The sequence below is a fragment of the Chiloscyllium punctatum genome, chromosome 42 (genome assembly GCF_047496795.1).
Source record: "Chiloscyllium punctatum isolate Juve2018m chromosome 42, sChiPun1.3, whole genome shotgun sequence".
NCBI lineage: Eukaryota > Metazoa > Chordata > Chondrichthyes > Orectolobiformes > Hemiscylliidae > Chiloscyllium > Chiloscyllium punctatum.
The window spans coordinates 48,978,997-48,993,607 of NC_092780.1; the positions used below are offsets into that span (position 1 = coordinate 48,978,997).

The following is a 14,611-nucleotide window of genomic DNA, read 5'->3' on the forward strand; positions in this document are numbered from 1 at the left end:
TAATACACATTACAGAGCATGACCATGACAGAAAACCTCAGCCTCACTCTGCAATAGACATTACTGAGCATGAACACATCACAGAAACCCAGTCTCTCTCTGTAATAGACATTACAGAGCATGACCATGACAGAGAAACTCAGCCTCTCTGTGTAATTGAGATTACAGAGCATAACTACTCAAGAAAATCTGAGCCTCTCTCTGTAATAGACATGACAGAGCATGGCCATACCAGAGAATCCCAGCCTCTCTCTGTAATAGTCATTACAGGAGCATGACCACACCAGATATAACCAGCTTCTCTCTGTAATAGACATTATAAATCATGGCCGTACCAGAGAAACTCAGCCTCACTCTGTGATAGACATTACAGAGCATAACCATACCAGAGAAACCCAGCCTCACTGTTTAATAGACATTACAGAGCATGACCACACCAGAGAAACCCAGCCTCACTGTTTAATAGACATTACAGAGCATGACCACACCAGAGAAACCCAGCCTCTCTCAGTAATAGACATTTTAGTGCATGACCATACCAGAGATACCCAGACTCTCTCAGGAATAGACATTACAGAACATGTCCATACCAGAGAAACCCAGCCTCTCTCTGTAATAGACATTACAGAACATGTCCATACCAGAGAAACCCAGCCACTGTCTGTAATAGACATTACAGAACATGTCCATACCAGAGAAACCCAGCCTCTCTTTGTAATAGACATTACAGAACATGTCCATACCAGAGAAACCCAGCCACTGTCTGTAATAGACATTACAGAACATGTCTATGCCAGAGAAACCCAGCCTCTCTCTGTAATAGACATTACAGAGCATGACCATACCAGCAAAACTCAGCCTCTCTCTGTAATAGATATTACAGAGCATGGCCATAACTGAGAAACCCAGCCACTGTCTGTAATAGACATTACAGAACATGTCTATGCCAGAGAAACCCAGCCTCTCTCTGTAATAGACATTACAGTGCATGGCCACACCAGAGAAACTCAGCCTCTCTCTGCAATAGACATTACAGAGCATGGCCATAACTGAGAAACCCAGCCTCTCTCTGTAATATACATTACAGAGCATCACCACACCAGAGATACCCAGCCTCTCTCTTTCATAGACATTTTAGTGCATGACCATACCAGAGATACCCAGACTCTCTCAGGAATAGACATTACAGAGCATGACCATTCCAGAGAAAGTCAGCATCTCTCTATAATAAACATTACAGAGCATGGCCAAACCAGAGATACCCAGCCTCTCTCTTTAATAGACATTTCAGTGTATGACCATACCAGAGATACCCAGACTCTCTCAGGAATAGACATTACAGAGAAACTCAGCCCCACTCTGAAATAGACATTACTGAGCATGGCCATTACAGAGAAACTCAGCCTCTCTCTGTAAGAGATATGACAGAGCATGGCCATGACAGAGAAACTCAGCCCCACTCTCAGCCTCTCTCTGTAATAGACATTACAGAACATGGCCATAACTGAGATACCCAGCCTCTCTCTGTAATAGACATTACAGAACATGGCCATAACTGAGATACCCAGACTCTCTCAGGAATAGACATTACAGAGAAACTCAGCCCCACTCTGAAATAGACATTACTGAGCATGGCCATTACAGAGAAACTCAGCCTCTCTCTGTAATAGATATTACAGAGCACGAGCATACCAGAGAAACCCAGTCTCTCTCTGTAATAGACATTACAGAGCATGACCCATGACAGAGATACCCAGCCTCTCTCAGTAATAGACATTACAGAGCATGACCATGACAGAGATACCCAGCCTCTCTCAGTAATAGATATTACAGAGCATGGCCACACCAGAGATACCCAGCCTCTCTCTGTAATAGACATTACAGAGCATGGCCACAACCAGAGATACCCAGCCTTTCTCTGTAATACACATTACAGAGCATGGCCATGACAGAAAACCTCAGCCTCACTCTGCAATAGACATTACTGAGCATGAACACATCACAGAAACACAGTCTCTCTCTGAAATGGACATTACAGAGCATGACCACACCAGAGAAACCCAGCCTCTCTCAGTAATAGATATTACAGAGCATGACCACACCAGAGAAACTCAGCCGCTCTGTTTAATAGATGTTACAGAGCATGACCACACCAGAGAAACCCAGCCTGTCTCTGTAATAGTAATTACAGAGCATGATCACACCAGAGAAACTCAGCCTCTCTCTCTAGTAGACATTACAGAGCATGACCACACAAGAGATACCCAGCCTCTCTCAGTAATACACATTACAGAGCATGGCCATGACAGAAAACCTCAGCCTCACTCTGCAATAGACATTACTGAGCATGAACACATCACAGAAACCCAGTCTCTCTCTGTAATAGACATTACAGAGCATGACCACACCAGAGAAACCCAGCCTCTCTGTGTAATTGAGATTACAGAGCATAACTACTCAAGAAAATCTGAGCCTCTCTCTGTAATAGTCATTACAGAGCATGGCCACACCAGATATAACCAGCTTCTCTCTGTAATAGACATTATAAATCATGGCCGTACCAGAGAAACTCAGCCTCACTCTGTGATAGACATTACAGAGCATAACCATACCAGAGAAACCCAGCCTCTCTCTGTTAGAGACATTACAGAGCATGATCACACCAGAGAAACCCAGCCTCTCTATGTAATAGACATTACAGAGCATGTCCATACCAGAGAAACTCACCCTCACTGTTAAAGAGACATTACAGAGCATGATCACACCAGAGAAACTCAGCCTCTCTCTCTAGTAGACATGACAGAGAATGTCCATACCAGAGAAACCCAGCCACTGTCTGTAATAGACATTACAGAACATGTCCATACCAGAGAAACCCAGCCTCTCTCTGTAATAGACATTACAGAGCATGGCCATACCAGCAAAACTCAGCCTCTCTCTGTAATAGACATTACAGAGCATGGCCATAACTGAGAAACCCAGCCTCTCTCTGTAATAGACATTACAGAACATGTCCATACCAGAGAAACCCAGCCTCTCTTTGTAATAGATATTACAGAACATGTCTATGCCAGAGAAACCCAGCCTCTCTTTGTAATAGATATTACAGAACATGTCTATGCCAGAGAAACCCAGCCTCTCTCTGTAATAGACATTACAGAGCATCACCACACCAGAGATACCCAGCCTCTCTCTTTCATAGACATTTTAGTGCATGACCATACCAGAGATACCCAGACTCTCTCAGGAATAGACATTACAGAGCATGACCATTCCAGAGAAAGTCAGCATCTCTCTATAATAAACATTACAGAGCATGGCCAAACCAGAGATACCCAGCCTCTCTCTTTAATAGACATTTCAGTGTATGACCATACCAGAGATACCCAGACTCTCTCAGGAATAGACATTACAGAGCATGGCCATGACAGAGAAACTCAGCCCCACTCTCAGCCTCTCTCTGTAATAGACATTACAGAACATGGCCATAACTGAGATACCCAGCCTCTCTGTGTAATAGACATTACAGAACATGACCATACCAGAGATACCCAGACTCTCTCAGGAATAGACATTACAGAGAAACTCAGCCTCTCTCTGTAATAGATATTACAGAGCACGAGCATACCAGAGAAACTCAGCCCCACTCTGAAATAGACATTACTGAGCATGGCCATAACAGAGAGTCTCAGCCTCTCTCTGTAATAGATATTACAGAGCACGAGCATACCAGAGAAACCCAGTCCCTCTCTGTAATAGACTTTACAGAGCATGGCCATACCAGAGAAACTCAGCCCCACTCTTGAATAGACATTACAGAGCATGACCATAACAGAGAAACTCAGCCTCTCTCTGTAATAGACATTACAGAGCATGACAATACCAGTGAAACCCTGTAATAGGTATTACAGAGCATGAGCACTCCAGAGAAACCCAGCCTCTCTCTGTAATAGATATTACAGAGCATGGCCATAACTGAGAAACACAGCCTCTCTCTGTAATGGACATTACAGAGCACGACTGTACCAGATGTACCCAGCCTCTCTGTGTAATAGACATTACAGAGCATGACCATTCCAGAGAAACTCAGAATCTCTCTGAAATAGATATTACTGAGCATGGCCATACAATCGAAACACAGCCTCTCTCTGTAATGGACATTACAGAGCAGGACTATACTAGATGTACCCAGCCTCTCTGTGTAATAGACATTACAGAGCATAACCATACCAGAGAAACCCAGCGTTTCTCTGTAATAGACATGACAGAGCATGACCATAGCAGAGAAACCCAGCCTCTCTGTGTAATAGACATTACAGAGCATGACCATACCAGAGATACCCAGACTCTCTCAGGAATAGACATTACAGAGCATGGCCATGACAGAGATACCCAGACTCTCTCAGGAATAGACATTACAGAGCATGACCATAGCAGAGATACCCAGCCTCTCTCTTTAATAGACATTACAGAGCATGACCATACCAGAGATACCCAGACTCTCTCAGGAATAGACATTACAGAGCATGACCATAGCAGAGAAACCCAGCGTTTCTCTGTAATAGACATGACAGAGCATGACCACACCAGAAAAACACAGTCTCTCTCTGTAATAGATATTACAGAGCATGGCCATGACAGAGATACCCAGCCTCTCTCAGTAATAGACATTTCAGAGCATGACCACGCCAGAGAAACCCAGCCTCTCTCTGTAATAGACATTACAGAGCACGACCGTACTGCATGATAGAGGCAATAAGAAAGGAGCTTTATCTTCAGTGTAAAAGAGTCGAGGAGCTTTACACTCTATTTGACTCCCTGCTCTCCCTCTCCTGGAAATGGGTATATTACTCAGCTATTATTTCACTGGCTTAGCAGAGGATAAAAATAATTTCTTCCCTGAGTAAAATTGGTAGAGAAATTGAGTTCCGGAGTCCTGAGGTCATGTTGCAGTTGTATAAGACTCTGGTGCGGCCGCATCTGGAGTATTGTGTGCAGTTTTGGTCGCCATACTATAGGAAGGATGTGGAGGCACTGGAACGGGTGCAGAGGAGGTTTACCAGGAAGTTGCCTGGTACGGTAGGAAGATCGTATGAGGAAAGGCTGAGGCACTTGGGGCTGTTTTCATTGGAGAAAAGAAGGTTTAGGGGTGACTTAATAGAGGTGCACAAGACGATTAGGGGTTTAGATAGGGTTGACCATGAGAACCTCTTTCCACGTATGGAGTCAGCTATTACGAGGGGGCATAGCTTTAAATTAAGGGGTGGTAGGTATAGGACAGATGTTAGGGGTAGATTCTTTACTCAGCGAGTCGTGAGTTCATGGAATGCCCTGCCAGTAGCAGTGGTGGACTCTCCCTCTTTATGGGCATTTAAATGGGCATTGGATAGGCATATGGAGGATAGTGGGCTAGTGTAGGTTAGGTGGGCTGTATTTTTCTATGTTCTATGTTAAAATCAATCAGAGATTAGTGATAACCCCAGGATAGTGTGGCAATTCAGTGACTGTCAGGGGACATTGGTGTCTTTTTGGTGATAGTTATTCTCTGGCATTTTTGTGATGCCACGTGTCAGCCCAAGCCTGGATATTGTCCAGATGTTGCTGTATTTGACCACAGACTGCTTCAGTATCTAAGGAGTCGCGAATGGTGCTGAATATTGTGCAATCGTAATGTACATCCCCATTTCTGACCTTATGACAGAAGGAAGGTCATTGATGAAGCAGTTGAAGATGGTTGGGCCCAGCACTATACCCTGAGGGACTCCTGCTGAGGTGTCCTGAAGCTGAGATAACTGACCTCCCACAACCACAACCTTCTTCCTCTGCTGAGAGTGTGGTGCTGGAAAAGCACAGCAGGTCAGGCAGCATCCGGGGAGCAGGGGAATTAATGTTTCAGGCACAAGCCCTTCATCGGGAATAAGGCTTTTGGGCCAGGGGGCTGAGAGGTGAATGGGAAGAGGGGACTCACTGAGATCCTTGAAGAGAGAGGGACGAGAACTTCTTCAAGGTAGGCATCCTTGGAAGAGTTGTCCCACCAACCTCATTCCTGATGAAGGGCTTCTGCCCGAAATGTCAATTCTCCTGCTCATCTTCCCCTGTGTCAGCGGTGACTCTAACCACTGGAGAGTTTGGCCCCAGATACCCATTGATTCCAGTGTTGCTGAGGCTTCTTGATGCCACACTCGGTTGTATATAGCCTTGGTGTTAAGGGCTGTCCCTCTCCTCTCCCCTCTGGAATTCAGCTCTTTTGTCCATGATTGATCCAAGGCTGTAGTGAAGGTCAGGAGCTGGGTGACCCTGGTGGAACCCAAACTGGGCGTCACTGAGCAGGTTATTGCTGAGCAGGTGCTGCTCGGTAACACTGTTGCTGACACCATCCATCCCCTTACTGATGAGATGGTGTATGACCAGTTTGGGTTTGGCTTGTGTTTGTTGAACTGGACCTACCTTGGCAATTTTCCACATTGTGGATGGCATGGTGGTTCAGTAGTCAGCACTCGTGCCTCACAGCGCCAGGGTCCCGGGTTCGAATCCAGCCTCGGGTGACTGTCTGTGTGGGATTTGCACATTCTCCCCGTGTCTGCGTGGGTTTCCTCTGGGTGCTCCAGTTTCCTCCCACAGTCCAAAGGTGTGCAGGATAGGGTGGATTGGCCATGGGAAATGCAGGGGTGGGAGGTCTAGATCTGGGTAGAATGTTCTTCAGAATGTCGATGTGGACTTAATGAGCTGATTCCACACTGTAGGGATTCTATGATTTGATGATGATGACTCCTGCAGTTTCTATTGAACCGGGATTGATCTCCTGGTTTGATGGTAATGTTTGAGTCGGGGATATACTGGGCCATGAGACTGCAAGTTGTGCTGGATTTCAGTTCTGCTGGTCCATGGTGGATGCCCTGACTCGAGTTCCTGGATCTTTATGAAGTCTGTCCTATTTAGCACAGTGATAGTGCGAGACAACACAATCGAGGTCATTCTTAACGTGAAGGTGGGACCTTGTCTCCACAAGGACTGTGTGGTGGTCACCCTCACTTATCCTGTCATGGACGGATGTATCTGCAGCCAGCAGATTGAGAACGATGTGGTCAGGTATATGTTTCCCTCTTGTTGGGTACCTCCCCACCTGCTGCAAATTGAGAAGAGCAGCTATCATCTTCAGGTTCTAAGCAGATCCATCAGTAGCACCTCCGCTGAGCTACAGTTGGCTATTGAAGTCCCTGCTCTCCCCCCCCCCCCCACCCCCCCCTCCCCCCAACCCCTTCCTTGGCAGCCTCATTCTCTAAGTTTGTTCAACATTGTTCATCAGCTGAAGGAGTTCAGTACATGGTCAGCAGCAGCAGGAGGTTTCCTTGGCCCACCCCATGTTTAACCTGAAGTAATGAGACTTCATGAGGGCTGGAATCAATGTTGACTACCCGGGCAACTCCCTCCTTCCTGTATCCCACTGTGCTGCGTCTTGTCCCAATGATGGGACAGGACATATCCCGGGATGGGTACTGGGACATTGTATGGTATGGTTCTGTCAATATGGCGGGGTCAGGCAGTTACTCAATGAATCTGTGAGAGAGGTCACCCAATGTTGGCACTAGCCCCCAGATGGTAGTGAGGAGGATTGTGCAGGGTCAACAGGGCTAGTTCTGCCATTGTCTATTCAGGTGCCTAAGCCAATGCCAGGGTGGCCCCTCCTGTTGAGACTTTGTAGCGTTTGGTATGACTGAGTGGCTTGTTCGGCATTTCAGAGGGCAGCTGAGAACCAACTGCATCACTGTCGGTCTGGAGTCACATGTAGGCCAGACCAAGTGAAGATGGCAGATTTCCTTTCTGAAAATCAACAATGGTTTCATGGTCATCAGTAGATTCAGAGTTCCAGATTCATTTTTATTGAATTTAACATTGTGGGATTTGGATGTGGGTCCCCAGAACATTAGCTGAGATTCTGGCCTAGCCATAATCCCAGTCAGCCATCATCTCCCCATTGTATTCCCCATGTCTGTTCTTTCCCATGAACTGGATTACCATGTTGTGAGAGTGATGTATTTTTTCTTGTTGTAGACCTGGTGGATCTGATGATGATCCAGAACGCCCAGATGCACCAAGTGATCATGAATAACCTCACCATGACAGCGCTGAAGGGATTCGGGTACAGTGCACAGGCCCGGCCTGCCGTGCAGGTCAGATCTCACACACTTTCAAACTGATTCCTGAATGAATACTTTGCTTTAGTATTCACTACAGAGAGGGGCTTTGATGTTTGTGAGGACAGCGTGAAACAGGCTGATATGCTGAAACAAGTTGATGTTCAGAAGGAGGATGTGCTGAAAAGTTTGCAAAACACAAGGACAGATAAATGATCTGCAGCGTACAGGACATACCCTGGGATACTACAGGAAGTGAGGGAAGAGATTGCTGTGCCTTTGGTGATGATCTTTGCATCCTCGCTATCCACAGGAGAAGCACCAGATGACTGGAGGGTGGCAAATGTTATTCCCTTGTTCAAGAAAGGGAATAGGGATATCCTGGGAAATATAGACCAGTCAGTCTTACATCTGTGGTGGGCAAATTATTGGAGAGGATTCTGGGGGACAGGATTTATGATTACTTGGAAAGCCATAGTTTGATTAGAGATGATCAGTCTGGCTTTGTGAAGGACAGGTCATACCTCACAAACCTTATTTAATTTTTTGAGGATGTGACAACACACATTGAAGAAGGTAGAGCAGTGGATGTGGTGTATATGGATTTCAGCAAGGTGTTTGATAAGCTTCCCCATGGTAGGCTCATTCAGGAAGTAAGGAGGCATGGGATAGAGGGAAATCTGGCTGTCTGCATACAGAATTGGCTGGCCCATAAACAGAGGGTGGTGGTAGATGGAAAGTATTCAGCCTGGAGCTTGGTGACCAGTGGTGTTCCACAGGGATCGGTTCTGGGACCTCTGCTCTTTGTGATTTTTATAAATGACTTGGATGAGGAAGTGGAAGGGTGGGTTAGTAAGTTTGCCGATGACACAAAGGTTGGTGGAGTTGTGGATAGTGTGGAGGGCTTTTGTTGTTGCAACGGGACATTGACAGGATGCAGAGCTGGGCTGAGAAGCGGCAGATGGAACAGTGTGAAGGTTTAATTTGAATGCAGAATACAGGGTTAAAGGCAGGATTCTTGGCAGCGTGGAGAATCTTCGGGTCCAGTCCATTGGTCCCTCAAAGTTGTCACCCAAGTTGATCAGGTTGCTCAGGAGATGCACGGTGGGTTGGCTTTCATTAACAGGGGGATTGAGTTTAAGCGCAGTGAGGATTTTCTGCAGCTCTCTAGAGCCCTGGTTAGACCACACTTGGAATATTGTGCTCAGTTCTGGTCGCCTCATTATAGGAAGGATGTGGAAGCTTTAGAGACGGCGCAGAGGAGATTTACCAGGATGGTGCCTGGACTGGACAGCATGTCTGATGAAGAAAGGTTGGGGGAGTTAGGGCTTTTCTCATTGGAACGAAGAAGGATGAGAGGTGACTTGATAGAGGTGTACAAGATGATGAGAGACATAGATAGAGTGGATAGCCAGAGACTTTTTTCCCAGGGCAGAAATGGCTATCACAAGAGGATATAATTTTAAGGTGACTGTTAGAAGGTTTAGGGGAGATGTCAGAGGAAGGTTCTTTAGAGTGGCACGGTGTCTCAGTGGTTAGCACTGCTACCTCACAGCACCAGGGACCTGGGTTCAATTCCAGCCTCGAGCGACTGTCTGTGTGGAGTTTGCACATTCTCCCCGTGTCTGCGTGGGTTTCCTCCGGGTGCTCCAGTTTCCTCCCACAGTCCAAAGATGTGCAGGTCAGGTGAATTGGCCTTGCTAAGTTACCTGTAGTGTTAGATGCATTAGTCAGAGAGAAATGCAGTGGTAGTAGAGTTAGGGACATTTAAGTGACTCTTGGATAGGCACATGGATGATAGCATTATGTAGGTTAGTCTGATCTTAGAGTAGGGCAAAAGGCTGGCACAACATGAAGGGCCTGAACTATTCTATAATCTCTTTGCTTGTGATTGCTCGCTGTGCACTGAATGTTCCATTTCCCACAATACAGCCATGATGGCAATATGTTCATAACCAGAGAATTTTACCTTGGTGACATTTTACACACACCAAACAGATCAGACAGGACCTTTGATTAAGCATCTCGCACTAAGGTCAACCCCTTGAACAGTAGAGCACTTCTTCCATGGAGTATCAGCCTTGGTTATGGAGCAGTCTCAAACCCAAACACTTCTAAATGCCTCCACTCTACACACTCGACACTAGTGTCCTGATGAAACGTCGATTCTCCTGCTTCTCGGATGCTGCCTGACCTGCTGCGCTTTTCCAGCCCCTCACATCTCGACTCGGATCTCCAGCATCTGCAGTCCTCACTTTCTCCGCACTGGAAGCCACTCATTAATCCCAGTCCAACCCCACCAACAATTCCACTTTAAAAACCTTATCCTTAATGTTCAAATCCTCTGGAAGTTTCCTCCATCCCAGCAGCTCCCTGAGAACATGGTGATCCTCCAGTCACGGTCTCTCTTGCAGCTCCCACAGAATTCACAACGGCATTGAGCTCTTTGTCAGAACGCTCAATTTCCTCCATAAACTCTCTCTCTGTCTTCTTTCCAAAGCCATCTTCAATACCGACGGACGTGGTCAGGGATTTAACCACCTGTCTGTCTATCTCCTTATATGGATCAATGCCAGTTTTCACCAAATAATCTTCCTGTGACTGTTATCGAGACACTTCTCTGTCAAAGCGGCTACATAAATGCAAGTTGTTGTTGAATTAAACTGATGAGTGCACATTCCACCTGCAATTGCCAACAGCTGCCATATGTAATTCCCACTATTACAATGATCATGTTCAAATCTACAGCCATTGAGACCTCGATGTGGTTTAAGAAGTCAGTCTGACAGTGTTGCCTGTGTGTTCTCAGAACCGCACGTCCATCAGAATGGAGGACAGCGAGCCAGATACAATCTATCACCATCATTACACACCTTGGCCATACACTGTGTACCCCTCTTGGCCACACCAGGTTCAAACCCAGAGTCAACCTCAAGCACAGCACATGGTGAGAGGACAACAGGAGAATCTGAGGCCTACAGTCCGCCACCTCAGTGGAGATGCACCCCCGAGTCCCCGGAGAGAGATGTAAGTTCCTGGCTGCTGTGTTGTGGTGGTAATCCACAGGCCTAGGGTGAACTCTGGGAAGATGTACAAAGTGCAGCCAGGGGGTAAATGTGGACTGGAAAAGTCTACCTTGTTTATATCCTTGATGGCAAGTGTCACAGATTGTTGTAAAAGTCCACCCTATTCACTATTGTCCATTCCAGGTGTATAACTGCCAGTTGTATCTTGTGTGGCCTATGTATGATTCCACACCCCCAGCAATGAGCATGACCTCATGTCCCCTGGGCAATTACGGACGGGTAATTCATGTTGCCATACCTCACAAACGAATGAAAAGGTTTGAAAAAGTGGCAATGAATTTGCTCCGATCAATATCTACCAGACATCTACCCCACTGCTATCTAGTGCCAGGTTTTTGTCCCCGTTCAGAGCAGACCGTTGTTCTGTTATTAACAAATATACCTTATCCCTGTTGTGAAAAGGATTTGCCTGTTGTGCTCCGACTCCTTTGATCTCTAGTCTCTCAAACTTTGCCAACAATATAAAACCGATCAATTTTCTATTTCTTCCTTCAGTGCTGAGGGAGAATCTTTCGGACTCAAAACGTAAACTCTGTTTCTCTTCCCACGGATCCTGTCAGACCTGCTGAGTTTCTTCAGCCTGAGTGTCATCTCAACCTCACCTCAACTCAGTCCCTCCACGCTGGGACCCACCGAATGAACCTTTAGTGGACTGAGTCCAATACATTTCCGCAGATACGAGGATCAAATCGATTCAATATATCCCGAACATTCTTCAGTTGGCGATGTGATCCTTTGCCATGGCATCTCATCCAGCTCAGTGACAAATTATACTTCATACACAGAGAGGACAGACAGGCAGGAGGCTGGGAGAACACAGCGAGGCAGGCAGTATCAGGAGGGAGAGGGACACAGCGAGGCAGGCAGCATCAGGAGGGAGAGGGACACAGCGAGGCAGGCAGCATCAGGAGGGAGTGAAGTCAGTGTTTCGGGTGTAACCTTCCTCAGGATCCTGTCTCCTTCAGTCCTAAAGAAAGGTTACACCTGAAATGTTGACCTCTCTCCCTCCAGCCTCCTGATGCTGCCTGCCTTGCTGTGTCCCTCTCCCTCCTGATACTGCCTGCCTTGCTGTGTCCCTCTCCCTCCTGAAACTGCCTGCCTTGCTGTGTTCCCCCTCCCTCCTGATACTGCCTGCCTTGCTGTGTCCCTCTCCCTCCTGATACTGCCTGACTTGCTGTGTCCCTCTCCCTCCTGGGACTGTCTGCCTTGCTGTGTTCCCCTCCCTCCTGATACTGCCTGCCTTGCTGTGTCCCTCTCCCTCCTGATACTGCCTGCCTTGCTGTGTCCCTCTCCCTCCTGATACTGCCTGCCTTGCTGTGTCCCTCTGCCTCCTGATACTGCCTGACTTGCTGTGTCCCTCTCCCTCCCGATGCTGCCTGCCTTGCTGTGTCCCTCGTCCTCCTGATACTGCCTGCCTTGCTGTGATCCCCTCTCTCCTGATACTGCCTGCCTTGGTTTGAACCTCTCCCTCCTGATACTGCCTGCCTTGCTGTGTCCCTCTCCCCTCCTGATCCTGCCTGCCTTGCTGTGTCCCCCCTCCCTCCCTCCTGATACTGCCTGCCTTGCTGTGTTCCCACTCCCTCCCTCCTGATACTGACTGCCATGCTGTGTCCCTCTCCCTCCTGATGCTGCCTGCCATGCTGTGTCCCTCTCCCTCCTGATACTGACTGCCATGCTGTGTCCCTCTCCCTCCTGATGCTGCCTGCCTTGCGATGTTCCATCTCCCTCCTGATACTGCCTGCCTTGCTGTGTTCCCCCTCCCTCCCTCCCGATGCTGCCTGCCTTGCTGTGTCCCTCTCCCACCTGATACTGCCTGCCTGGCTGTGTCCCCCTCCCTCCTGATGCTGCCTGCCTTGCTGTGTCCCTCTCCCTCCTGATGCTGCCTGCCTTGCTGTGTCCCTCTCTCTCCTGTTACTGCCTGCCTTGCTGTGTCCCTCTCCCTCCCGATGCTGCCTGCCTTGCTGTGTCCCTCTCCCTCCTGATGCTGCCTGCCTTGCTGTGTCCCTCTCCCTCCTGATACTGCCTGCCTTGCTGTGTCCCTCTGCCTCCTGATACTGCCTGACTTGCTATGTCCCTCTACCTCCCGATGCTGCCTGCCTTGCTGTGTCCCTCGTCCTCCTGATACTGCCTGCCTTGCTGTGTCCCTCTCCCTCCTGATACTGCCTGCCTTGCTGTGATCCCCTCTCTCCTGATACTGCCTGCCTTGGTTTGAACCTCTCCCTCCTGATACTGCCTGCCTTGCTGTGTCCCTCTCCCCTCCTGATCCTGCCTGCCTTGCTGTGTTCCCCCTCCCTCCCTCCTGATACTGACTGCCTTGCTGTGTCCCTCTCCCCTCCTGATCCTGCCTGCCTTGCTGTGTTCCCCCTCCCTCCCTCCTGATACTGCCTGCCTTGCTGTGTTCCCCTCCCTCCTGATACTGCCTGCCTTGCTGTGTTCCCCCTCCCTCCCTCCTGATACTGACTGCCTTGCTGTGTCCCTCTCCCTCCTGATGCTGCCTGCCTTGCTTTGTTCCCTCTCCCTCCTGATACTGCCTGCCTTGCTGTGTTCCCCCTCCCTCCCTCCTGATACTGACTGCCTTGCTGTGTCCCTCTCCCCTCCTGATCCTGCCTGCCTTGCTGTGTTCCCCCTCCCTCCCTCCTGATACTGACTGCCTTGCTGTGTCCCTCTCCCCTCCTGATCCTGCCTGCCTTGCTGTGTTCCCCCTCCCTCCCTCCTGATACTGCCTGCCTTGCTGTGTTCCCCTCCCTCCTGATACTGCCTGCCTTGCTGTGTTCCCCCTCCCTCCCTCCTGATACTGACTGCCTTGCTGTGTCCCTCTCCCTCCTGATGCTGCCTGCCTTGCTTTGTTCCCTCTCCCTCCTGATACTGCCTGCCTTGCTGTGTTCCCCCTCCCTCCCTCCCGATGCTGCCTGCCTTGCTGTGTCCCCCTCCCTCCTGATGCTGCCTGCCTGACTGTGTACCCTCTCCCTCCCTCCTGATGCTGCCTGCCTTGCTGTGTCCCCCTCCCTCCTGATACTGCCTGCCTTGCTGTGTCCCCCTCCCTCCTGATACTGCCTGTCTTGCTGTGTTCCTCTCCCTCCTGATGCTGCCTGCCTTGCTGTGTCCCTCCCCCTCCTGATACTGCCTGCCTTGCTGTGTTCCTCTCCCTCCTGATGCTGCCTGCCTTGCTGTGTTCCCCTCCCTCCTGATACTGCCTGCCTTGCTGTGTCCCTCCCCCTCCTGAGACTGCCTGCCTTGCTGTGTCCCTCTCTCTCCTGATACTGCCTGCCTTGCTGTGTCCCTCTCCCTCCCGATACTGCCTGCCTTGCTGTGTTGCTCTCCCTCCTGATGCTGCCTGCCTTGCTGTGTCCCTCACCTTCCTGATGCTGCCTGCCTTGCTGTATCCCTCCC

The 14,611-nt window shown here is 48.8% G+C and overlaps 1 protein-coding gene across 1 annotated transcript in view; it reads left to right on the forward strand.

Moving 5' to 3' along the window:
• The first annotated feature begins 7,079 nt into the window (after positions 1-7,079).
• The window catches only part of LOC140465535 (proline-rich protein 29-like), a 98,733-nt gene continuing 91,201 nt past the window's right edge, over positions 7,080-14,611 (forward strand). Inside the window, exons 1-3 of the mRNA XM_072561074.1 lie at positions 7,080-7,089; positions 8,053-8,171; positions 10,945-11,162. Coding sequence (XP_072417175.1) covers positions 7,080-7,089; positions 8,053-8,171; positions 10,945-11,162 — 347 coding nt within the window. The remainder of the gene's footprint in view (positions 7,090-8,052; positions 8,172-10,944; positions 11,163-14,611) is intronic.